Source organism: Equus asinus, chromosome 15 (genome assembly GCF_041296235.1).
Source record: "Equus asinus isolate D_3611 breed Donkey chromosome 15, EquAss-T2T_v2, whole genome shotgun sequence".
NCBI lineage: Eukaryota > Metazoa > Chordata > Mammalia > Perissodactyla > Equidae > Equus > Equus asinus.
Genome location: NC_091804.1, coordinates 17,798,792 through 17,826,055, shown reverse-complemented (window position 1 = coordinate 17,826,055; position 27,264 = coordinate 17,798,792). Strand labels below are relative to the sequence as shown.

Here is a 27,264-nt window from a genome sequence, read left to right as displayed (position 1 = left end):
AACAAGCAAGCAAAGAGATTTAGCCCCAGTTCTTCACAATATAGTCAATAATTGTCTAGAATTTTCTTTTACAAAGAAATCTTGGAAAATACTAGGGAATGTTAGGCACAATATAAATTAAAAATGAGAAAGTTACCCATGGGCCAATGCCATTTTAGAAGTAAAGTTTGGGGGAGAATGGGTGAAAATAATATCCCATGTTTTTATCCAGTAATACCTAAGCAGCTGCTCTGGCTCTGGAGCCCGGCTGTGCCCGGCAAGCTCTCGCTATGGGGCAGGGTTTGAGTCTACTGCCCTCTAGTGACTACTTTTTGCATATTCCTCAGCCTCGCCAAGAAAAAGAAATTAAATGTACAGGATATGTTAAGCCTTTGTAATTCACTCTTTGCAGAGTTTTGCACCTACTAGACATAAAACTTCAAGTTGTTAGAGATTATTTTACTCAGCTAAAATCTGAGAAGCTAACTTGTCCTAAGGCCACTAATCTTCGGTCTAGTTATTGCACATGCATTATCTAATTTGAGGACATCTTTTCATTTATCTTGCTTAATTGATTGCAGACTAGAATACAAACGTAAAGACTGATGTCTAATTTTTCTTTGCATGTTTGCCAAGTTAAATTGCACTTTTTTCCCCTAAAGATAAGACTAAAGGATTTAAAGGTGGTTTATTTGATGGAATTATAGTAGCTAGTTTGTCCTCCAGAAAAGGGGTGAAAATCACTCTTCCAAGACTCTTCTCAACACTAGCATTGTAATTCTTAAAACTTTGCTAATTATAGGCCCCCAACAAAGGGTTTTTTATTTTAATTTGCATTTATCTGATTACAGTATAAAGAAATGTTTTCTTGAATATTTTTTCTCAATGAATTGCCTGTTTTCTATTAGAATTTTCATCTTTTCTTAGTAATTTTTAAGAGTTCTTTATACATCAAGAAAACTAACTCTTTAGCTTTTTTTGCAATTATTTTCCCCAGTTTTGCCTTTTAATTTTTATACATTCTCTGATTAAAATTTATTGTCTCTAAAGTGACCAAAGTAATATGTACTGTAAAAAAAACGTAAAACAGACCAAAAAGAAGCAAAAAGAGAATGTTCTCTAGTCTCACCCTCCACTTTCTGTTTCCTCATGGTAACCAATAGTGTTACGTGTATTTGGGGGGGGGTCTACCCATAAATGTATCCCAGAATGGGTAAATCTGTGCATCTAAGTGTATGTATTTTAGTACAGTTGTTCATGCATAGCGTTTAACCTGTCAAAAGGTCAAAAAAAAAGAAAAACAGAAGTAAAACCAATGAATCACTGAAGGAGTAATTAGTAAAAACTTATTGTGCACACACCAAAAAGTTTGTAAACCAGGAGGACTCAAACCAAAACATGGAACGAGGCTCAGAGGAATATTGTTATAAAGCAGTTTATGCAGTGAGGAGGCAGTGACTGTTAATTCTTCACAGGGATTGGTTACAGGATTAGAATTTTCGTAAATGTAAGGGAACTGGTTAGTGGTTACCTTGTATCAATTTTGGGCAACAATTTAAGTTTTGCTATGATTTTCAGAGCAAGAAGTGACCCATGTCAAGTTAGTGTAGCTTGTCTTGCAAAATAAGCTAAATTAAGCTTTGCTTGTATGACCAAACTGGTTTTGTCTGCTTGGGGAATTTTCAAGTCTGGTCTCTGTTTGTGTTTGATTGTAACAAACCAAAAAATCTCTAGCAAAAACGTGTTGTTCTGCAACTTGCCTTTTAAAATTCTACAGTCGATCACATCATCCTTTAGTTGTTTGTGCCTCAGTCCTTTTAAGGTCTGCGTAGTTTTCTGCAGTACAAATACACTATAATCTTTAAAACTATCCCCCTATTAATCGTTATTAGTTTGTCTCCAGTTTTAGTGGTTACAAGTACATATGTTGGTTTTTTGATGTGTAGAGATTTTAGAGTCTTATATAGTCAATTTTTATTAATCAGTGCTTCTGCTTTGGTGTAATATTTAGAAAATCATTCTCACTCCCAAGATTATATAAATAGGCACCTCCCAGTATTTTTAAAGTTTAGTTTTTTTACTTTGAAATCTTTATTTTGATGTAAGGTACGAGGTGGGGTGATAGCTTTATTGTATTCCAATGGGAGCCAGTTGTCTTTATGCTGTTTATTTAATTGTTTTATTTTTCCCTCTGGTTTTCAATATTCCCATCACTTTTTTAAAGATCATATTCTGCATTCTTACTTTTGGTTTTGGAGCCAGACTAATTTGAGTTTGGCCTTGATTACATACCTGTTAGCTTTCTGGCCTTGGGCAAGTTGCTACCCTTCACCTTGCTCGGTTTCCACATCTCTAGAATGAGAATGATGATATTGCTGCTTCTGAGGCTGTCATGAGGACTGAGTGAGGTCCCTGGAGCTTAGTACCCTTAGCAAAGGTAGGTGTCATTGCTACCGCTGCTGCTGTAACTAGTAGTGTCCCTGGGGTTGTTTTTAGACTTCCACTTCTTCCTTGTTGAATTCCTTTCAGGAAGAGATCAAGCCTTCTAATTCTTTCTCTTGCTCAGTACTGGCCAAAAATTACTTTGTACTGGGGCAGAGCCTTACAGAGAAGTTATTCTAATGAACACTGACCCAAAGCATCTGTGGAATTATTTCCTAGCATTTTCTATTAGTATATATATTTTCTGCTAACTTTGGGTATAAATATAGGCAAATTATATGATTCTATTCTCATATAATCTCTTCATTGCAAATGTTGTATTTGTCAATGGATGCCTTCTCATTTGCAAAATGCTTTGATTTGTATTTGAAGATGCTCCTATGCAGCATCTACAAATAATTGTATGATGAAGGATCCCAGTTAATTTGAGCTGGCTCTAAGCAGAACGGCGTGTGTGAGGACGTGTTATGTGGCGTGTTTGTTCGAGGTCTAACCAGTCAAATGAAACAGTTTTTTATTGTCTTCTTCGTATCAAGCACTATGCTATAGATTGACGGTGATATAGAACAGTGGGAACACGTGAATCCTGTGTGCAAGGAGTTGATGGTCTAGTTGGGAGAATAAGACATGCAAACAAAATAGGAGGGGACAAAATCAGGCAGTGTGAGTTTCAGAGCTGCCCAGAACAAATAGAAATGGACGAACTCATTCAAGAAAAGACCATCTATTCAGGAAGGAGCAGGTGTCTTCTTATTTTCCCATGTTGGAATCCTCTAAGAAAAGAGTAGCTGTTGAAGCTATTGCATTCTGAGTGGTGCTAAAAAATATTCCTTAAGGAATAGAAATTAGCATGTTATTTTACATTTACCAAAGCAGACAAGCCATAATGCAAACTGTAATCGATCTTGAGGAAATATTTTTATAACTGTTTATCCTAGACTTCAGAGTTTTCTTATTGTGAGTACTTTCAAATTACCTGTAGACTTTAAAATTATTTTTTAAAATTGCCCTGTTGGCCCTAGTTATTATTAACATTCTTAAGGTATAGGGAAATAGGCATAATAAAACAGGTAGCCATTAAATTATGATTTAAGGTGATTCCAGTGGAGTTTTTCTTTCGTGGTACATCTGAGAAGTACCCTACACTTTCCCACTGCTTTCTCTCTACTTGTAAACTCTCAGCTATTCCCCAAATTTGAATTTGAGTTACTTTGTAAAGATGAAGAGACCATTGATCTTTGTCACCAGGTCTAGGGCTAATCGTGATTTCTTCCTTCAAAGAACAGGTGGATTGAAATGTGATGTCTGCCTCTCAAACTGGGACCTCATGAATATGGATTATGTGATAATTTCCTACAACCATCTAAGACAATAACAGCCTGAGCAAAAATAGGAATTAGCAGAATTCAGAAATCGGTAAAAACAAATTTGGAATTGGCTACATGCTGTAAATGAGAATTTTTTTTATACATTCAAGTGAATTTTGTGGGTCAGTATGAACTAATAATATCAGATAATCATACTTTACTTATTCTGTACAGTGAACACAGTTGCCTTACGTTATTTCCACGCATGCACATTGCTGTCTCTGTAATGCTTTTTATTCATCCAGTAAACACTGCATAAGTGCATGCTCTATATTGACTACTATGCCTGGTGTTGAATATCCAGGAACTCTACAGAATGGTGGAAAGTAAATGTCTTTCCTACTACTAGATTGTGGCCACAAGCCTTGCCATTATTGGAAGCTGTTTGTATCTGTCCGGATAGAATCTTCCCACTTGTGATCTGTTTCTAGATTTCGTCTACTGAGGAGGTGACATGGTGTTTCCCCATATGGCAGGCGCTCAGTAAACATTTGCAGGGTGAGTTAGAACCTGGGAGGGGAGTTGAAGGATACTTGATCTCTCCCAATCTTAGACTGTAAACCTGCATATCACTTTTCAGGTATTATCTCAGCCTTCAAAGGCATGAGAAGTTTGAAGTTGTTTACAACCAGCCAGGAAACTAAGAAGGATTATTTAGTGTCTTTCAGCATATTAAGCCCTGGGAAGAAAAACATAAACAGAGCTCTAGATTCTATTTTTGCTCAAAGTAATGACAGGAAGCTTTCTCTCATCTAACAGTGTATTGATGCGATTTAAAAAAATTTTAAACTGCCCTTCTTGATGAAAGAAGGAAGCAGGAAGAGTGGGGAAGGAAAGAGGGTAGAGGGAAAGAGAGACAAGGATGCTTATCTTCCAAGACTTCATCGAGCATGAAGGATAATGTATATAAAGCACAGTATTCACACATAACTAGACACACGGTCAATAGTATCTGCCATGATGATGTTCATGTAAAATTGTATGTTACAGGGAATAATGTTTGACTGAAGACATGTCTACATTTGTTTGTCACATTGTAATGACTTTGCTACTCGTGAATATCCAATCACTTGATTTCACTGACATCTCTGGGATATTCAGGAATTTCACAGTCCTGGCCATGCAATCCTAGACTCTGTGATTGTCACAGGCCTCTCTGCTCACTATTTTCGCTACATGTCTGTCTTGCGTATACATATGACCCTTCTACTCTCTGTCACCAAGAGAAGTTGTATCTGAGGTCATATTTTGGTTATCTGCTGCTGCCCAACTTCTCCCAAACTTCATGGTGTGAAACAACAACCATTTTGTTAGCTCACAATTTGGTGAGTTGACTTGATTCAGTTGAGTGGTTCTTATGCTCCGTGTGATGTTGGCTGGGAGCTTGAATGGTCTGGAATGTTCAAGATCGCTCATTCGTATGACTGACAGTTGGTGCTAGCCATCAGCTGGGAGCTCAGCTGGCCTGTCAACTGGCGCACGTACACATGGCCTCTCCAATCCCATGTGGCTCTGGCTTCTCACAACATGGTGGCTGAGTCCCAATAGGGAGAATCCCAAGAATGAACCTTCCAAGAGAGGAAAAGCAGAAACTATCAATCCTCTTAAGGGCTTGCCTTATCTCTCTTGTTTTCTATCCATCAAAGCAGTCACAGACCAGCTCAGATTCAAGGGGATGAAGGAGTTGACTCCACTCTTGATGCAGGAATGGCATGTGCACACTGGGAGGGAAAGTGTTGATTAGTGGCCATCTTACTGTAGGATAAACACCACATTCCTTTAAATTTACCTGACCTGAGTCTAAATCTTCTAAAAGGACACTCACAGGCTCAAGGTTCATGCCCCAGAAGTAATTCTGAAAAAGGTGGTGAGACGTCATTGGTCTAAACATCAGAGCCTGCACTGATTTGTCTTGGATCCAGTTGTGTGGCACTGGAACAACACTTGTGTCAGTACATAAACATGATACCGTCTAATCTCTTGTGAAAGAAAATTGTTATCCAAGTCTATTGGTGATTATAACTAGAGGTTTAAGTCTATTTGTGATTATAGCTAGAGCAGCAGTTCTCAACTGAAGATGATTTTGTCCCCCAGGGGATGTTTGGCAATGCTGGGGACATTTTTGACTGTCAAAACTGGGGAGATGGGCAGAGCTACTGACATCTATTGGGTAGAGGCCAGAGATGATGCTAAACATCCTACAATGCACAAGACAGCCCTTCCCACAACAAAGAATTTTCTGGGCCAAAATGTCAATAGTTCAGAGGTCGAGAAACCCTGAGCTAGAGCAAAGATTCTTCCCATACTGTCTTGTAAGTTCATATAGAGCATATTGCTTTTTATACTCCAAGACATCATTTGTGTCTCTCATCTCATAGATTTAAAAAAAATCCTTTCATTTGTATATTTCCAGATTTAAATTGTGAGATTTCTCTAAGGTATCTTGAAGCTGCAGCTTCTATTTACTTTTGTATTTAAATAATTTATATACAGAGATTGGATCAGGATGGCTGGTAGGGGACACATTCCATCCTCTTCCTCCCACCTCAAACTCTAAGAAATTACTAGAAAAATTATATCTGTGTCTATATGTGTCTCTATCTCTATCTAACTCTAGCTGTAGCTCTGTCCCTATGTCTCTGTCTCTATCTCTATCTATCTCCTGGAAAAGAAGAAGTGATCACTGTACATCAGAAATCTTGAGCCTCACTAAAAGACTGTGTCAGTCAGAAGAGGCTAAGTTACACTATGGCAACAAACACCCCCAAATCTAAGCAATTTAAAACTATGCAGTTTTGCCGCCAGCCCAGTGGTACAGTGGTTAAGTGCGCACGTTCCACTTCGGTGGCCTGGGGTTCGCCAGTTCAGATCCCGGGTGCGGACATGGCACCGCTTGACAAGCCATGCTGTGGTAGGCGTCCCACATATAAAGTGGAGGAAGATGGGCACGGATGTTAGCTCAAGGCCAGTTTTCCTCAGCAAAAAGAGGAGGATTGGCAGCAGATGTTAGCTCAAGGCTAGTCTTCCTCAAAAAAACAAACAAACAAAACAAACTGTGCAGTTTATTTCTCACCCACTCTACATGTTAATTTTGGGCTGTTAGCATGGGACCCAGGGACCATCTCAAATATTGCCATTGCCCCGTAGGGGGAAAAAGAGGACTCTGGAGGGCCTCGCATTGGCAGTTCAATGATCCCTCCTGAAAGTGACAAGCATCAAGAATCCCTTTTACTCACATTCCATTGCCCGCGACTATAGGCATGACCCCATTTCCACGAAGGAGCCAGGAAGAACAATCCTGGCCTGGAGAGGAGAGAATTGAAAATATTTGGCATATAGCTTTACTGACTCCTTCAAAGGTCAAAGTAGGGGGAATCTGATGGAAGGAAGAAGCCACAGCTAGAAGTGAGCACAGGGAAGAACTGTGGAAGGTATGAGTGACTCTTGAAGATATAGGGAGGAGGAGGGGACCCTGTACAAAAAACCAGTAATGTACTGGAGAACTGTAATGGGAATAGCCTGGGAAGTTGATACCCACTCGTATTTCAGAGATGGAAGAATTAGGAGTGCTCAATTATAAAATTTAGACTTTTTTTAATGTTTAAAAAATATTTAATGTGCTATGGAAATTACATAAAGTCTTCTGTATAGCCCCTGTGTTCAAAACCATTGTGCCTAGTACAGTGCCTGGTACATAGTGTGTGCTCTGGAAATATTAATTGATTGAATGATGGCTCTAAATTTAACCACAGGAAGAACTGTTTAAAATTATTATTAGTAGTATTATTATCATCATCCCATTATCCTATCTCACAGATAAGGTTGGTTTTGGAAACAAGGTTATGTCTTGAAACAAGTAGATGTCTTGTAAGGTCACTTTAAGGAATTTCTCCTGCTCAGCAAGCTGCCAGAATCCAAATAAAAGGCAGGGGGATTTAGATTCCGACTTCCCTTGTTTTCTGGCTGAGTCCTCGTTTCTCCCTGCAACTTCTTTGGCTCACCCCCATGCCTGCTCGTCTCACCCTCTCAGCTTTGTGAAAGGATGTCCCTGGTCCTCCAGGCCCAGCTCTCCTGTGGGTGGCCTCTGTCTGCGCTGAGTCTCTGGAGACACTAGAAGTTAGGAGCTCTGGAGTCAGACTGCCTGGGTCCAAATCTGCCACGCACACACTCGAGGACTTTGGACAAGTTACTTCATCTTTCTGGACCTCATTTGCAAAATTTGAATAATAGTAGTACCTACGTCATAAGGCATTGTGATGAGTATTAAATGAGATGATGCTGAGAATGTTGTTAGAATGGTGCCTGGCAGTTTTTAAGTACCCGATCTATGGTCTCCATCATCATCATTGCTGTCAGCACCACTGCCCCTCCGAGCTCCATCCACATCCAGCTCCCAGGACTTCTCCCGAAAGAGGCCCCGTCTGTCTGCCCCAGCTTTGCTGACCTGGATGGTGGTTTCTTTGAGTTGGTTTCTTTTGTTTTAAGTCAATGTCCCAATACTCCAGAGTCCCAGGATGTCGTGTTTAGGGCTGGCTTGGGCTCAGGTTATTTCTAGCTTTTAACCTGCATAGCTTCAAAAAGCGTTTAGTGGCTCTGTGCCCTGGTTCCCTTCTCTGGGAAGCAGGAATAATACCTTTTTCTTCCCAATGCCCAGGGATTTGGGGTTTCTTTCTTCCTTGTTCTTCTTCCTCGGCTCTCTATTTTATGCCATCTTGCTTTCGTTTGTGTGTCCTTAAAGCCACCTTCAGCCCTTGATGGGAAAAGGTAGGGGTATAAATAAAGAAAGAAACGCACAAATAAAATAAAGAGTAGTTATGAAAGCACTGGAAGAGGTTCAGAGCATCCTGAATAGACAGACAGTTTTATCCAGGAAGTGTTGTCAGTGGAGAGTTTGGAAAATCCACCTTGTCGTTATGTCTTTTGAGCTTAGAAATGTTCAAATGCTTGTAGACTTCACGTGATATCTGTAGAAAATAGGATATAAGAAAAATGTGGAGGGATAACTTGCTTTGGTCCTTTGAAGATAGAAGTTCTGAAATAGTTAAGTAGCAAAGCTAAGAATAAACTTTTAACACACGTGGCCACAAGTTCTTAAATGGAAGAATTAACACAGGGATCGTGATAAATCTCTCACCCTCAGGAAGTGCTCACTGTAAAGGTCACACCAAAAAATGATTTTAAAGGGAGTATACCTACCGATAGTAGTCATGATAGCTGACATTTATTGAGTGATTACTTGGCCTTATCCCAGTAAGTAAGTGGAGAGATACTGTTTTCATTCTCATTTTACAGTTGAGAAGACTGAGGCCCAGCTAGGTCATTTAACTGAGGCCACACAGGATGGGTAGAACTAGGCAGTATAACCAGGTCTTTGTCAGTGACTGCCATTTGCAATGCTGCCCCGTAACCAAGTGGCTCCTTCATTCCGCACCCTGTAAAGCAGCAGTGCTTCTTGAGGTTTCTTCTAATGGTTACACCGTAGAATTCTCTGTCACACACACAACAGGGCCTGGGCCAGTGCCAGGACAAAGTGAAATGGGTTCCATTTTGCTCTGGCTCCCATCTGGCTTGATGACCAGCCCTGGCCTTCCCTTCTCCCTGTCCTCAGCATATAGTCAAGAAGCCCACACCACACCCCTCAAGAGGTCTGTATTTAAGTAGAAACATTCCTGAAGACTGGAGAGCCTTGAAGACATTTGCGCTTCCCCTTGTTTGATTGCAGATCCCTTTGAGAATCTGATAGAAAGAATGAAAGCCTTCCTCAGAAAAAAATGGGCTTCAAATGAGTTATGTGGTTTCAGGGGAAGCACCGAGAAGCCTTGACTTGAACATTTAAAGGAATGAAACAAGAATAACAAAAGGAGGTGGTGGTGGGCTTGCTGTTTGGGAGCTGGGAGCCTGCCTCCTGCCTCTGTAATCAAAAGAGGAAGCTGTCTGTTCCTATGGCTGGATCAATAAAATTAATGCAAAACATTAGTCTAGAGCAAGAAAAAAATAATCTAGCTTACACTGTCTCCTGTGTGTTTTTTACGTGACTTTATGGTCCCTGCAGGCCAGTTTTGTTTGCTCGAGGTCTGTCACATCCTGTAATCTTCCACTATCTTACAGCTGATCTGTGACTCTACAAGGGCGTTTCACTTACAGCCTAACATATCCCAGGAATTCCATGGCAGAAATTGCACTTGATGAAGGTGTCTGCCTGGAAACACGTACTGGTGCATCCAACAGAAATTTGTGTTGAGAAGCAAGATCTTGGGGCCGGCCCTGTGGCCAAGTGGTTAAGTTCACACACTCTGCTTTGGTGGCCCAGGGTTTCGCCGGTTCGGATCCTGGGCGCAGACATGGCACCGCTCATCAGGTCACTTTGAGGCGGCGTCCCACATGGGACAACCAGAAGGACCTACAGCTAGAATATACCACTATGTACTGGGGGGGGGGCTTTGGGGTGAAGAAGAAGAAAAAAAGAAAGAAAAAAGAAGATTGGCAACAGATATTAGCTCAGGGGCCAATCTGAAAAAAAAAAAAAGTGAGATCTTATCCAATTTTGCAGGAGATAATTCTTATTGACTTGGAAAACTTGAAGTGTTTGAAGGCAGGGCAAAAAAACCTAATAAACAACCCAAGAGATTCTGCGTGTTGAAAGACTCCTTGTCATTTGTTTGCCGCAGAGAGGGCTGTGTGCTGGTGTTGAAATCAAGCCTTTGCCCTGCCTGGGAAATCTTGGTGGAGTCCAGGCAGCAGGAGCCCTGGCAACCTTCCACAGTGGCCAGCTGAGGGAAAAACAGAAATCTGGCAACACTAACCCAAATGCCCTTTCGCCCTCCCAGAAGATAGTGTTGTCTCGACCTGGGAAAGCTGTACCTTAACGCCCAACTCTTGGTCTCACAGTCATGAAGCTGCGGTAAGACGATTGTGTTTCCCTCTTACTCTCCTTTGTCAGTCAGTGCCCTGATCCCCCTTTTGTTTTCCCCAAATTAAGAAATTCGGTCTTTCTACAGGTGGTACATTTTTCAATTTCTTGAAAAGGGCTGAAAGGTAGATTATTTGGGGCAGACAACAAAGTAAGCATATAAATGCTTGAACTCTGCTAAATTTGTGATCAGACAGACATGGGCCTAACATGGTAGGACTGACGGTGGCTCCTGGTGACCTCTGTTTCTGTGTTGAATGGGGAGAGTACAGCCTTTGGGGTCTGAAGGACTTCATCACTTTTTGCTTGGTGTCTTTAGGCAAGTTAAAGAACTTCGCTGAGCCTCGGGTTTTTCGTCTGTTTTATGGGGGCAATAATACCTCCCCAATGGAGTTGGACACACAATAGGTGTCGCAAATGACGGTCCCCACCCCCATGCTTTTAACTCTTGCTTAAGCATCAGGATCAGTGCTCCATAATGTCTGGGTTTATGGATTGTACCTTCTTCCCTGTTGAACATTAGAGCATTTGCTTGTCTCTTTTTCTTCTATCATAGATCCCATCCCTTGTGATGGTTAAGAAGCACTGATCATTTTCCTGTATTACTGTGGAGAAGTGGATTATCTGCAAGAAATGCCTTGTGTCCATTTCTACTCTTACTAGTTAGGCGTGCAGTTTTGATAAACTACCTCTCAACATCTCAGGGAATTAGGTTTAGGCCTAAAAGAAACCATATAATAGAATTTTGATGGAAGTGGAACAGAGGCCCACAGAGTTGTCCCAGGAGCTGTTGAGGTTGCTGGCCACGGACAGAGAGATTCCTGATCACTGTGTCACTGCAGAATGATGGGAGGGCTGACTTTCATAGTCATCTTGCCTGTCCATGACATGCTGATCAGTTAAGATACCAACGTTCCTTATTTACAACCTGTGTTCTTGTTTGTGTGTGCCCAGGGGATATGAACTGAGTAAGCTGGGGTGGGAGAAGGTGCAGAGTGGTGGCAGTGACATTTGCCAGCCCTCTGTCACCACCTTCTCCACTAGAACACCACACATTGTGTCTTTCCACTGCAAGACTTGCTTTTAGTACCTGAGAGCAAATGAGTGGTCTTATAACCATTACCTGTAGTTTTCTGCCTTGAATAGTCGTTTTCTTCATGATCACGCTGGCTAGCAGCCATGTGCCAGGACGGTGCCCGCAGCTTTCAGCTGGAGCCTTGCAGGGCTGTGCCTCTGTTCAACGGGCCTTTGCCTGGTGTCCCTCTCCTGCGCTGGGCTGAGGGCAGCTCTTGGCCATGTTTGCCTGTGCTTGAATTGTGATTCAAAATTGGCACAATGATATCACTTTGGTTTAAAAATAAGTTAAAATCCAAAAATATACTGTAAATTCGTAACTTCTGAAAATAGTACCCATCCCTATATATATATATAAAACACTGCATTATTTAAAGCAGTTTCATAAGTTAGAGACCTATTTCTGTGGAATGTTCCCAATTTGGCAAGTCAACCTAGGATAATTTTATTTATTTATTTATTTTTAATTTTTTAAAAGATTGGCACCTGAGCTAACAACTGTTGCCAATCTTCTTCTTTTTGTTTTCTGCTTTTTTTCTCCCCAAATCCCCCAAGCACATAGTTGTATATTTCTAGTTGTGGGTCCTTCTAGTTGTGGCATGTGGGACGCCGCCTCAGCGTGGCCTGATGAGCGGTGCCATGTCCGCACCCAGGATCCAAACCGGTGAAACCCTGGGCTGCCACAGCAGAGCACACAAACTTAGCCACTCCACCATGGGGCCCGCCCCTAGGATGATTTTAACATTGCTGGAAAAGAGGGACCCCTTAGACTTCCTTTTTGAGCATATAGTCTTTCTTTGTCAGGCTTCAGGGTGCATGCTCCCTGGAAGCCATTGGTGATTTCAGGCCACGAGCTGGAGAGAATAAATCTGAGCGTATCTTGCTCTTGTTCTAGACTCGCTGCTCCCAGTCTTCGGAGGGAGGGCCTCACTCTGGTATTTGTATGATAGCTATGATATTTGTAATGAAGGCACTGGTCATCCTTTTCTTTAAAAAAAAGTTATGAAAATAAATAGTACTGAAGCGTATGAAATGAAATGTAAAAGTCCTGGGTCTCCCCAGTACTTCTCCTTTGAGGTAATCGTAAATAACTCGTGTATCTTTCCAGATATTTTCTATGCAATTATAAGCATATACATACATACAGCTATACAGACATATACCTACATACACACATATATTACACACACACAAATAGAACATATGTTTAGTTTTTAGAAATACAAATGGAGTTTTACCATACATACCATTTTGTATCTTACTCTTTGCACTTAATGCTATATCAAGGCATCTTACCATGTTAGCACATGAAAATCTCAGATGTTTAGTGGCTGCATGCTATTCCTCTGTATGGTTGGGCCATAATTTATTTAATGTGATGTCTGTTGATGGATGTTTAGGTTGTACCCACGCTTTTACTCTCAATCTTGTAGTGGATTTCCTCAGACGTATCTTACCCAATGCATTTGGTAAATGAATATTCTCATTAGCTGAATCATATCTGGAGAACTATATTGCTGTATCTTTTTTTTTTTTTTTTTTTTGGTGAGGAAGATTGTCTCTGAGCTAACATCTGTGCCAGTCTTCCTGTACTTTGTATGTGGGACACCACCACAGACTGGCTTGACAAGTAGTATGTAGGTCTGTGCCCTGGATCCGAACCGGCGAACCCCGGGCCACCAAAGCAGAGTGCGTGAACTTAACCACTATGCAACTGGGCCACCTCCATATATTGCTGTATTTTAAATATTAGTGATTTAGTAGATTTTAGCAGAGAATATTTATAATGTGGCCTAATGACTAACAAAAGATCTCCTTGAAAATGTACAAGAAACACATTTCCGTATGGTGGAAGTGTTATAGAAGCCAGTTAGGTTAATCTTATTATTTTCTAGGAGTTAATTCATGGTAAAATATGTTTTATAACATCAAATTAATGCCCTATGAAGGGATTTAAGGGGGTGGCATTTTTTAATGAGTTGCCATAGTGCCAGATACTGAGCTGTGGCACATACATCATTAGAATGTACTTCCAGAGGTGGAACTAAAAAAGAATAATTTCTCATAAGAGGAGGTGAGAAATGTTGGGGGTGGATAAACTGTGTTCATAAGTGATTAAAATGACAGCTTTTAAAAAATCACTAAAGAACTAGATGTATGGCTAAATAATAGAAAGGATCTGAAGGTACTTGTTTGCACAAAAATAGACAACCCATTTTAATTCCATGAAATGCGTACTAACTGCTGTTGAGAGTAAATCTTGATAGCATTAACTGACATGGCTCTCCTTAAATGGATCCTTAGAATTAGATACATTTGCTCTGAGTTCAGTTAAATTTGTATTTCCGTTTATGCGCTCATCTCTATATCAGGTGTGTGATTAGTGGCATCTATGTAGGAAAAGCTATGTGTCTCCCGTGAGGTGGGCCTTAGTGTTACAGTCCAGCTTGTTCCCAAAGGGGCTGCCACTCTGCCACCAAGAATGACCCAGTGTGTTGGCTCTCAGCAGCTCCAGCTTTAGCCCAGGACAAGTTTTCTTCTAGCTATGTTCTTCTTATATCTTATAACACCTGCTTCCATCCTCCTTCATTTGTGTAGACAGCAAGTATTTACAGCAGTTCTCCACTAGGGGTGATTTTGTGCCCCAGGGGATACTTGGCAAGGTTGGGAAACACTTTTGATTGTCATATGCTACTGGCATCTAGGGAGTGGAGGCAAAGAATGTCACTAAACCTGTTACAGTGCACAGAACAGCTTCCTTTGCCCCCAAGAAAAAATTATCCAGCCCGATAGTGTGAGGTTCTGAAACCCTGCTCTACACAGTGATGACTCATACTGAGGTCTCATTGTTATTTCATTTCTCTAGTGTATCTAGTTTATCATGTGCTGCACTTTTGCCAAAAACTGTATTGTTACACATTAAGTAACTAAGGGGACTGATATCAATGGTGGACTGATGTTAGCATTGGGCTAGTTGGGAATCAGGAAATAGGAGTTCTAATATCTCACTATTGCCTCTTTAATTTGCTGTGGGACCTTTGGCAAGCCATTTAATACCTTTTTGTGAAATGAGTGCATTCGTCTGAGTTATCTACAGGGTCTCTCTAAGTGTTAAAATATCCCATTATTCTGCCACTGCAAATAGAACTTTGAAGTGGGGTAAGGATGAGCAGTAGAAACGTAAGATGTTCTTTTAGATATGTCATCCATTGATTCTTTCTTTCCCCTACCACCAGACATACTTCTGTCATACAATCCTTGGCCCACTCTGCAGGCGCCCTGGCTTTTAAGATCCTGTGCTTTGAATCTATCTATCCAATTCTGAGAAGCTCTAATAACATAATAACATTTCAGCCTAGACATTTAGTTGTCTTGTGGCAGTCATATACAGCATTAGTTCATTCATGCAGCTCTCTTTAAATAGATGTTTACTGAGTGGTGATCTGTACAAAGTATTTGCTCCACACAATAAGCCTGAGGGAAAGCAGGAAAGGGCTTATTCTCAAATACAGACAAAGAGACTGCAGCTCAGAGAGATGCCCCAGATCACGTTGCTCCCTCGGTGACAGTGAGTTACAGGATGGATGTCTCCTGGCTTACCTTAATTCTTGGAGGGAGCATCTTCCTTCTCACCAAATCACAGGACAGCAGGACCACAGCCAGTGGCACTGAGAGTTGAAACCTTTACTTATCAAATTGGAAAATGCATGCCCTCCAAATGGTGAAATCTCACAAAACAGACAAAAATCTCAGGAGTTTTAAATCCCTTCTGTTCCAGTTGCCTAAATAAGGTATCTCTAACGTGAAAGGTGTTAGTCCTAATCTGGTCTCTCTTTGGCAGCAGAATGGTAGACAAATGCAATTTGGATCTGGAGACTGGCATCAAATTCTGTCTCCTTCACTTGGCAGCTGTGTGACCCCAGGCAAGTTTCTTTTTCCTCTCAGTCTTCATTTTCTCATCTGTAAAATAGAAATTACTAATCCTTATCTTACAGGGTTGCTGTGAGCATAAGGTGAGATAATATATGTCCATGAGTCCTAGACTATTCTTCCTTTTCCCGTTTCTCTTCCTTCCCCTCCTCCTTGTCTCTTTTGAGGACCAACGTAATTTAGCCCAACTTTTTATTTTGCCAAGGAAAGATCTATATCACTAACTTCACAAATCTACCATCATTTCGTAAAAGAAAGGATATTTTAATATCCAAAATGGAAGAAAGACTAATCCCAAGATAACAAGCAGCCCTCCCTATTCACCAGTTTCTCACTTGGCCATGGACTGGTGAGAACTTCCTCAGGGCCTAGCGCGAGTCTATAGTCCCGTGCTCAGGACACTTTGACATCCATATCGTATAAAGCACTGCTTCCTGTGCCCTGGTGCTTAATAGGCGACTGGAAAAGGGTAAGAAGTGTTATTGATAACTATTGCTTAGAGATTATGATGCATGAAATTTAAGAGTTGCTACTTCCATTTCTAAAAATTCTGATATCTTTGGACGAGCGAATGAGTGGCCTCTTGTAGGACAACAGGGCTATTCTTTTCTGTGGATTAAATTTTCTCTGGTGGAGAGATTTCTGTAAGGTTTGTGGATCATATTTTTAGTAGATTACACTAAGCTTCAAGCTCAGGTAAATCGTCTCTTTGCCTTATAGAGTAAATCTTACGTTAATGAGAAGTAACTTTGCCCTCTGTATCACTCTCATGAGTATTATGCCTTGCCGACCTGCTGAGTTCTTTTCTGTTTTCTCCATATTGTATCTGGTTGTTTATCTGAACCCCTAATGACTGGATTCTTTAAAATGTAGTAGATGTTGTTCACTCATCCTTTCAAGAAATGATTATTGAGCATCTACCATGAACCAGGCCCTGTGCTTGTCACTGGGGATACCCACTGAACAAAGCCGATATAGACCCTGCCTTCAAGGAGCTTTTATTCTAGGTACTGGGGTCACAGTTGGAGGGGGTATAGAAGGGGTAGCTAGACAATAAAACAAAAAAATAAATAAGGTATCAGCTGGTGCTATGAAGAAAAGGAATGCAAGATAGGAGATGGCAGTGTAATTTAAGCACCATGGCCAGGAAAGGCCTTTCTGACAGGTAACATCTGGGAGGATTTTAGTATTAATGGAGTAAATTAATATGTTTTTCTTTTGCTTTTAAAGTTAATTCTGTGATAAAGAGCCTCTTATATACTTTTCTCTGGAGGAGGAGGAAATACAAATATCAGAAAAGAGCAAATAGAGAAAAAGTCATGTATTTACAGCACTATTTCCTCAAATTACAAAGCAAAAAGAAAGAAGCAATAGGAACTGAGTGAAGTGGTTGCTTTGGACTTTATACCAAGAAATGAGCCAACTTTTCTCAAAACATCTATTACTGCTTCTCCTCCATGGCAGTCTGGGTATCGATCCAAAAAGCATCTTTAAAGGTGTTAAATATTTATTAACACTGGAAAAAGTAAGTCTCATCCATGAGATTGTTGTTTGGGACCCAAGAGTCTTGAAGAAAAGTACTGAGCACTCAATGGTGGTTTATTTAGGAATATCTGCATATTTTCTGTTAAATGTTCCTGAATTTAAAATGCTTCTGAGCACAGCCCTATAGAATTAATTCCTTAACATAATTCCAAAGTCAAAAAAGATGAATGAGGGGCCAGCCCAGTGATGAGTGGTAGGTTCACACGCTCTGCTTGGGCAGCCCAGGGTTTCACTGGTTTGGATCCTGGGCACAGACCTAGCACGCTCATCAAGCCATGCTGAGGGGGACGTCCCACACAGCACAACCAGAAGGACCTGCAACTGGAATATACAGCTATGTACTGGGGGGCTTTCGGGAGAAGAAGAAAAAAAAGAGACTGGTAGCAGATGTTAGCTCAGGTGCCAATCTTTAAAAAAAAAAGATGAATGAGTTATCTACTTTTAGCTAAATATTTACCTTTTGAGGCTAAAATGGTAGCATCCTTTTGAGTAAGTTCTGTATTTCCAAAATGACTTTTCTAATGGCACACACCACCAGAGGACTGGAAGGAGACATCAAGAGTTTGCTCTAAAGTTCCTTTTCCCGACTCATGCTCCTTAGGGGTTTCTGTGGTTCTAGAATCAATTCACCCCTAAGAGGGAGTGGGCCTGGGGGAGCGTTGGGCTGCTGTCTCTACTAGCAGATGAGCTTGCTGGTAAGCTTGATTGTGCTAAGTGAGCCTCTTCAACCTCGATTCTCTACCTTAACTGCACATTGGCATCACCTGGGAGGAACTTTAATGCTATTAATGCCTGGGACCCATTTCCAGAAGCTCTGATTTAATTGGTTTGGCGGGCAGCCTAGGGATCAGGATTTTTTAAAAGCTTCCCAGGTGGTTCTAATATGCAGCTAAGTTTCAAAACCACTGCCTCGGAGCAGTGCATCTCAAAATGTGATGTGCATATCAATCATATGGGGATCCGGTTAAAATTCTGATTCTAATTCAGTAACGTCTGAAATGGAGGCCAATGGTGTTTAAGTAAGACTGTAGAGTAGGGGATGGCAGACTATGGCCTATGGCCGAAATCTGACCCAAGGCCTGTTTTTGCACAGCCTTCAGGCTAAGAATGGCTTTTATAGTTTTAAAGAGTTTTTTTTAAAAAAGGAAGGAAGAAAAGAAAGCAAAGAAGAATATGCAACAGAGAACATATGTGGCTCTCAGAGCCTAAAATATTTACTATCAAGTTCTTTACAGAAAATATTTGCCAACCCCTGCTCTAGAAGAAGGACTCTCCCATAGCCGTTGAAAATCCCTTCTCAGTATTATCCCACTTTATGGGATGCCATGGGTCCCTTCTCTTCCTGTACTTAGGGATTTATTTCTATATAGAAGTAATAGCATAACTGGTAGAATTTGAGGCCCATGAATTTTTTGGTCATGGAATTGAACACAAATGTAAGTATTTTAAAAGAAATTTCTATTCTCTAATTACATTTTTTTTTTTAAATTCTTTGGTGATTTTATTGTCAATGTAGTACCACAAAGATACATTTTCCTTGAATAGAAATTTCCTACTTTTACAAAAGGATTCCCAGGGCATGTAGATTCAAGAATCTTCAATGGAAGATTCCTCTTCAGATATAACAAAGTTCTTCTGTGCAAACCCAGGTTTGCCAAATACAATCTGACTGTAAATGAAAGGTTGATTTCAAGTGAAATGCTGAAGAAGTGAAGTCTGTTTCTTCAGGGATCTGATGTCTGTGGGTAAACAAGAGGTGGTGTGAGTCTAGAAAATGCAAGTGAGGAGCTGAGGACCATAGCAAGATAGTGGCAGAACTGGAGCTGGAACTTGTTCTCCTCATTTGATCCCTAGTTCATACTTTTTTCACATTCTGCTCAAGAACTAATAATTATGACTAAAATGCTTGACAGTATAAAAGGGCCAGTTTAAAAACCATCACAGATATTCCTATTTCTTTTGTCATTGTGTTCATGTTTTCCTTTAAAACCTTGAAGATATTTATAACAGCTGCTTTCAAATCCTTGCCTGCTAATTCCATCATCTCTGTCATTTCAAAGATCTGTTTCTCGTGACTGATTTTTCTCCTGCTTATAGGTTACATTTTCCTACTTGTTCTCATGTCTAGTGATTTTTACTGGATGCTGGACTTCATGATATTACATTGTTGAATGTCTGGATTTTGCTGTCTTTAAAAAGTACTGAAGTTTGATTGAGTAGGCAGTTAAGTTATCTGCTGATGAAGGTGATGGTTTCAAGGCTCTTTTTTTAAGCTCATTAGGGAGATTATGGCTGGTTTAACTTACTACTAAGGTGTGGCCTTTCTGGGTCTTTACTGAACATCCCAGGTGTTCAACAAGGTCCCTCCACTCTGGCATTAGAACAGGCATGTCTCCCAGCCCTGCATGAGCTCTGGGAGTTGCTCAGCTCAGCTCCCTTGCTTTGCCTGGCTTTATGGAGTTTCTCTCTAAGTAGCACAGCTTGGTGTTCAGTGAGACTCAAAAGAGTCCCTGAGCCAATTTCTGGAGCTCTTTCTTTGCGTAGCTCCCTTCCCCTTCTCTCAAGGACTCTGCCTCGCAGATTTCAAGTACCTCAGACTCCGCTCTTGGTCTCCTCAGTGAAGAGACTGCTGCCCTCTGCTTGGATTTCCCTTCCCCACACTGTGGTCTACAAAGTGCCTCAAGGCAGAGAGTTGGGGCAATTGTAGGCACATCTTACTTATTTCCCTTCTCTCAGGGATCAAAGTCCTATACTACCTGTGTCCAATATCTGAAAACAGTTGTTTTATACATTGTCTCCAGTTTTCTAGTTGTTTACAGCAAAAGGGCACGTCTGGTACCAGTTACTTTGTCATTGCCAGAGGCTATTTCTTTAGTTCTTTTTCCCCCCAGTATTTTTTGGTAGTAAGTAAGGGCAGGGATCTTGTCCCCATTTTGTAGGTTAGGTGACACAGAGTTGCCAAGAGTGAGTAAGAGGCTTGAAATCACATACTGAGTTGGTGGGATGGCAGGAACCCTGGGTCCCATGACCTGGCCCTGCCCCACTTAACAGGGTGTTACTGGTTACCCCTGGCAGAGATGAGGGCAGTGGAGCAAAGAAAAGAGAAACTAAATAGGATGGTGGTAGAAGAATGGGGTCAGAGGAAGCTCTGTAGCTGTGTATCAGGAGAGAAATTGGAGCTGCTGTAGTAACCCCAAGAGTCACTTCAGATATCACTAACTGTCACCCATAGTAATATTGAAATAATAGCCAGCATTTACTCTGTCCTTTCCACAGTGTGGAGAGCCTTCAGTGTTTATCTCATTTCATCTTCATTCTCTACCTAAAGAGGACACTATTATCCCTATTTAACAGGTCAGGAAACTGAGGCTTGGAAAGGCAAAGTTATCTGCCCAGAGATGCAGCTAGTATGCCGCAATGCTGAGATTTGGACCCAGATCTGCAGACTCCAGCGCTTGTGCTCTTACTCATTGCGGTTTACCATCAGGGGTTGCCTTTCCCTGACTCATTTTTATTGACTTGCCTAATACTTTTCCCCCTTCCACCTTATTCCACCCCTTCAGGAGTACCATTATTTTCTTCTGACTTTAAATCAAGAGATGCCAGTTATAGGAGAAATTGAAAATACAGAACATTAGAAGGAAAAGAAATAATCTATACTCTTACCCTTATCTATTATTTCCAGTCCCAAACTTTGCTTATTAAAGGTAATGACCATCTTTATAACTGCTTTGCCTTCATCACTTATAGTAAGTACTCAATGAATGTTATTGATTTCAGGCATTGCAGAAACTACATAGAATATTTAAAACATCATGTAACTTGCTAAGACAGTCACACCTTTGTGTTTATGCCTAAAGAACTACTGGGTTCCAGCAGATACAGAAGGAAGACTTGACAGTCTTTGTAAGTCCTTCAGGTATATGCCATGTTAAGTTTCTTGGCCCTTAGAGCTCCTTGTACCTGCTCTACCCATAGGCACTCAGCTGATACCCTTTGATTGATTGAAAGGCCTTCAGAGACCTCTCAGTGCATTTATTCATCAGATTGTTCAGCGAGCAGCTATTATATGCCAGGCCCTGTGCCAGCTCCTGGGGTGAGGTGTGAGCTGGATGCAGTCTCTGCCCCTTGGAATTTACCATCCAGTGATAGAAAACCTAAGAAACCAGCCTCTGAAATGTTCAGATTGGAAGACATCCTCCCACAGTGATATTTTTACCAGGCCAACTCAGAGTTGTTTGTCATGAGAAGGTTTAAAAAAGAATAGTTGTGAAAGACCAGGTAGAGTTCATAAAGAAAAGAAGGGAAAATGTTACTTCAGGTTGATGTTAAATGGAAACTGAGCCCGCTGCCGTACTGTCTCACAGGGGAAAGCTTTTATTTATGTCTCCTTTGGTCATTTCTTCTCATCTCCAGGTTTGATGTATAACTTTAGCCTGGGCCTTTGATTTACAGTGTCCTGGAGAAAGAAACCAGGGATGACAAAGGCCGTAGCTACAATCCTGATGTATCGTCCTAGATCTGGAGCTTTCTGACAGCTACACAGAGGATTCCAGCAGGCTGGTCAGGGAGAGCCTACCGGGAAGGCAGACACCCTAAAGCCCCATAAAATAAAGAGTTTCCCACTCCTTATTTGAAATACACAATTTGCTTGGGTATTGGAGGTTATGGCAGCAATTTTTAGTCCTTTGAAAAATCTTTTACTATCTGAGTTTCATCAACTGAGAAAATAAAAAATATGGATCCCTCAATTATAAATATATTGAATAAAGGGCTTTAAAATTATGTGGAAGTCTGTGACCAACGTTTTTGATCCTCTAAAATACAGTTTGGTAAAAACTTTGTTATAGCATACTGGATATTGAAGGATACGGAGCTTAGTTATCTATTGAGAGTAATAACAAATTACCCAAAAACTCTGTGGCTTAAAACAACATTTATTGTCTCACCGTTTCTGGGAGTCATAAATCTGGAAGTGGCTTAGCTGGGGAGTTCTGGCTCAAGGTCTCTCATGAGGTTGCAGTCAAGCTGAAGCCTTGACTGGAGCCAGATGCAGTGCTTCCAAGAAGATTCACTCATGTGACTCTTGTCCGGAGTCTTTAGTTCCTCTCCACAGGGCTGCTGGGTATCCTCAAGACACGGCAGTTGACTTCCCCCAGAGTGAGTGATGAGACAGAGAGCAAAACAGAAGCTCACTGTCTTTTTATAGCCTAGTCTCAGAAGTGACAGACATCACTTCTGCAGTATTCTATGGGTCACCCTGACCAACCCTGGTACAGTGTGGAAGGAGACTACACAAGGATGTGAATACCAGGAGATGGGGATCCCTGGGGGCCATCTTGGAGGATGGTTGCCACGTGGGCTATTAGTCAGGCAAAATTTCATTTAAAAGTTCATCATGTTGGCTCAGGAGAGCTGATATTTACTGCTTTTGTTGTCCATTTTCTTGTGAAATATAGGGTGACAACCTACCACTATGGGGCTGTGTGTATGTCTCTTAGTCCCAGCAATGAGGTCAATTGGATAGTTCCTTATCATACTATAAGGCCAAAGAGCTGACACCTGAGAGGCAAGGATCGATCACCAAGAGGACTTTTTTTTTTAAATATGAATGAATTCTTTTTTTTTTTTTTTTAAGATTTTTTTTTTCCTTTTTCTCCCCAAAGACCCCCGGTACATAGTTGTGTATTTTTAGTTGTGGGTCTTTCTAGTTGTGGCATGTGGGATGCCGCCTCAGCATGGCTTGATGAGCCATGCCATGTCCGCACCCAGGATTCAAAGTGACGAAACCCTGGGCCGCCGAAGCAGAGCACGTGAACTTTACCGCTCGGCCATGGGGCTGGCCCCCAAGAAGACTTTTAAGTTTGGATGAACAAATGTCAACCTGAACAAGACCAGGGATCCAGGTACATGGGAAAAGCCTCTTCTTTGTCCAATGAAGGGGGCACTGGCTGGGCTCAAGGTGCAGGAAATCTGAGGAGGGACATCAGTGGAACATCCTGGGAACACCTCAAAGCTGTGGTCTGGGGCACCTTTGAATCCTCATTTTCCAAAAAGGGAGAGAAAGGGATCCAGTGCTAGGCTCCTGGGAAGGCCCTTCCTTTATTCTCCCCCATAGCAGACCTGGGGTCTGGTCTTGAGCAAGTCAAATGCTTGCTCTGGACCTTAAATTCCTCATCAGTAACAAAGTGACTGGGCTAGAAAGAAAGGGGATCAGCACAGTCCTTCCTTGGTCATGTTGCGACTGCTGTCTTCCTCTGAGGAGTCACCTGGGCATTCAAATGGAAAAGCTGCTGGTTCCCAAATGTCATTTGTATTTCAACTCAGAGCTCTACAACTAGCCTGTCCTATGGCGTGCGAGTGGAGGTGCCTGACAATCCCACAGTTTCTTCCGTAACAAGTGCATCATCAGAGGGAGTTACCAAAGTCCCCTGGACATAATGAGCAGTGGGCGATTTGCTTATTTGCATTCAGTACTGCGCTTTGAAAAGGCTTGTGGTTGTTATAAGGTTAATAGGTTATCAGTGGAAAAGCTAGAAGAACTTAAAGAAGAAAGTGGATAAAGAAGAAACTCTAGGAGGAAAAGGGTGGAAAGAAGTTAGGATGGTCTTCAAATAACTACCGATTTATTTTCTTACAGCTGTTAACATGTGTTAGCTTTGGTTGGTGGCTACATGGGGGTTTACTGTATTTGCTTTTGTGTGTTTGAATGTTTCATAGTATTTAAAGGATGCTGAGAAGAAAACAGTCTCCTTTTTAAAACCTGGCGATAATCATTAATTTTTACCGCTTTTGTGATTTACTTTGAGCTATTTTGTTTAACCAAATAAGGATCATACTCTATGTGTAATTTTGCATGCTGCTTGTCTTCCCTTTGTAGGATAGGTTCCTATAAATGGAACTTCTGTGTCAAAGGGCCTGCACATTCCCAAATTTGTGAGGTAACTGCTGATAACACTCCAAAAGGCTGTACCAAAAGTGTCTAAAACTGCCTGTTTTCCCACATTCTTGCTGACGTGGGTGAAAAACAAGAACTCATTGTTCTGGTTTGTGTTCCTCTGATTATTAGTAAGCTTGAGCATCACCCTATGCTTTCATTAGACATCTTTATTTATTCTCCCGTGAATTACCTGTCCATATTGTTAGCTCTTTTTTTTATTGGTTTAGTTGCTTTTCTACAAAATTATACTCTCCACCCAGATTCTCTCGTTGTTACCATTTTAGCATATTTGCTTCATCATCTTCTCTCTGTTTATTATTTTTCTCTCTTACTCGTTTCAGTCACTGTAGACATAATGCTCCTTTACCTGTAAATACTTTAGTACAGTGTATATTTGCTAAAAACAGGGACCTTCTCTTATGTAAGTACAGTACTGTTATCAAAATCAGGATCAACCAACCTTTATACAGAACTATTATCTGATCCACAGACCTGATTCAGTTTTTGCCAATTGTCTCAATTTTATTTAAATATTATACTGTGAGCCTTTTCTTATATCATTTAAATTTTTAAAAAGTCATTTTTAGTGGCTGAAAACCATTCCGTTATATAGATGTGCCATAATTTATTAATCGTTTTTGCTGGCTATTATTATTTTTACTCTTATACATAATGCCGCTGTGACCATAGATGTCTCACAGGTTTTGTGTTGCATTCTGCTGACACACACACCAGAGCTGGCAACTCTGAGAAGATGCATATTTATTGTGTGTGTTGGGCGGTTACTGTCTCAACTCTTCGGATCCCTTTAAATAATATCCAGACCGACCGCCTCCTCTCCTTACCCCACTTTTTCTCCTTCCAGCTTCTCCTGCTTCTCATGGTAGGATCATTTCCGATTTCTGCTGGGAAACTCATTTTTCGTGTGCCATCTTCTTTCAGCCAGGCAGGGTGTGGGTGCCCGCACTGTTGGGTTTCACACTCTGTCTTGCCTTTGTACCTTCCAGACGTTCCTCCAAGTTGTCATCCGCTGATGGCGCCCTCTCAGCCTTCCAGCATGTAGTGGATTCCTATGTACACACTTAGATATTCTGAGCCTGCCTGCTGATTCTTTCTTTAGAATAGACTCCTGACAGATAAATTACAGAGTCAAAGTATTTGAGTCCCATGGCCCTCTAGGAAAATGACACCTGTTTATCTTCCACCCACCAGGCTGGGAGGGGGCTCATCTCCCTGCATCCTGGCAACATGCACTCATTCCACAGGAATGGAAACTCACTGCGGGTCCTCACTGAGGATATAGTCTGGGTACGAAGTGTCATCTCATTGTTTTAATTTGCATTTCTTTGCCAATGAAACGCATTATTTTTTAATTTGTGGTAAAACACACATAACATAAAATTTATCATTTTAACTATTTTTAGTTTACAGTTCAATGGCATTAAGTACATTCGCCTGTTGTGTAGCGATCATCACCATCCATCTCTAGAACGTTTTTATCTTCCCAAACTGAAACTTTGTACCCGTGAAACACGAGCTCACCGTTTCCCTCTTCCCCCAGCCCCGGCTACCACCGTTCTGCTTTCTGACTCTATGGATGATATGCAATACTTTTTTAGATGTATTGGCCTCTCACGTTTCTTTACCTATGAATTCTTTGAAAATGTCCTTAGCCTATTTTTCCTATTGGGGCATTAGTAATTTTCTCAGTGAGTAGGAAGTGTTCACTAGGGAAATTTTGAGTGAATGGATCAAGGATTTTTAGTTTTTTAAGCATGGTTAAAAGGTTAGTAGTTTTACTCTCCCTGGTCTTGATTCCTGAGAATTTTCTTTTGCTCCTTCCTGGCTGCTAGGTCAGGTTTCCCAACTATTTCCTCTCCTTAGAAATGGGCTTGACATTTTTAATAGCTTTATTGAGGAATAAATGACAAACATAATTGTCTATATTTAAAGTGTGCAATGTGATGATTTGATATACACGTACATTGTGAAATGATTATCAAGATCACAGTAATTAACACATCCATCACCTCACATAGTTAACTGTTTGTGTGTATGTTGGTATTTGTTGAGAACACTTAAGATCAAAAAATGCCTTTGGCTTATGGTGTTTATACAATTATAAAACCAAAACAATAAACAATAAAACTAATAAATTAACAGCATTAATTTAATGTTATGCACTATATCGTTTTGCTGAAACTCACAACAAACTTCAGCTCACAACATGACTATGAACCTGCAATGGCAATAGATGAATAAATAAATCACTAAAAGAGAGAGGGAGAAAGAGAGAAGGAAAGAAAAAGAAAAGGGCTCGGCAGTTCTTGGCCTGGGAGTGGGGCGGCCCGGTGGACTTTGGCGCCCCCACTGGTCCAGCCTGAGGCTGTTGTTGCCGGGTCTAGAGGAAGCAGGGTCTTATCTGCCTCTTCTAAGGATCACTCTATGAGCCCATAACTTTACTTCTTGCTTCTTATTTTACTGAGAAAAGCCAAACAAGAGAAAAAAAGCTTTCTCATCCTTGACCACCTGCCTTGGTCCCCAGGTGCCCCCATCTGTTAGAGTGGGTGAATTGTCTTTGCTCCTGTTTAAGGCCAGTCCCTCCACTTGTGGGCAATCCCTGTCTCCTCTCTCCTGGTCACGGGCATCACACTTCCAGTTATCTCCTCTCTCCTGCATTATTGATTGTTCCCTCTCGACTTGTTCATTCTTAGCAACATAAAACGTACTGTAATATCTCCCATCTCAAAAAAGAAATCCTCCCTTGACTCACATTGCTCTTCAGCTACAGCTCCATTTCTCTCTTCCTTTTTATAGCAAAGGGCCGTGAAAAATACATCTAACTTGGCTAGACCCGCTGTCTCCATTCTTCCCTTCCCAATTTCTCTCCAAACCACTCCAGCCAGGCTTTTGCCTCTCCTCCCACCCACCCTCTACTCACCCCTCCACACACTTACCACTGCACTTGTTATGGGCTTAGTCATATGGCCACACCTGGCAGCAAGGGAGGCTGGCAAAGGCAGCCTAGCTGTGTGCTCATGGAAGAGGCGATCAGATTTGGGGGCACAGGTAGTACA

At 41.2% G+C, this 27,264-nt stretch overlaps 1 protein-coding gene and 1 long non-coding RNA gene across 18 annotated transcripts in view; one reads left to right on the top strand and one right to left on the bottom strand.

The window, feature by feature from the left end:
* SHLD1 (shieldin complex subunit 1) overlaps positions 1-27,264 on the top strand; it is an 85,216-nt gene that overhangs the window by 20,446 nt on the left and 37,506 nt on the right. For 5 of the 17 annotated variants that reach the window (XR_011494577.1, XR_011494576.1, XR_011494578.1 and 2 more), the window contains one exon: positions 10,457-10,689. The exons of 10 other annotated variants lie outside the window; for them this stretch is intronic. Coding sequence is in view for 1 of the 7 variants with exons in the window: in XM_070485597.1 (XP_070341698.1) it covers positions 9,511-9,611 (101 nt within the window). In the remaining 6 variants the exon portion in view is untranslated. 2 more of the 17 variants (XR_011494574.1, XM_070485597.1) reach the window with 2 other exon arrangements.
* Positions 6,779-26,333, bottom strand: LOC139040308 (uncharacterized). Its single transcript, XR_011494581.1, has 3 exons — positions 25,033-26,333; positions 15,373-15,732; positions 6,779-8,752 (listed from the first exon to the last, which is right to left on the bottom strand). It is a non-coding gene; the product is annotated as an uncharacterized lncRNA (long non-coding RNA).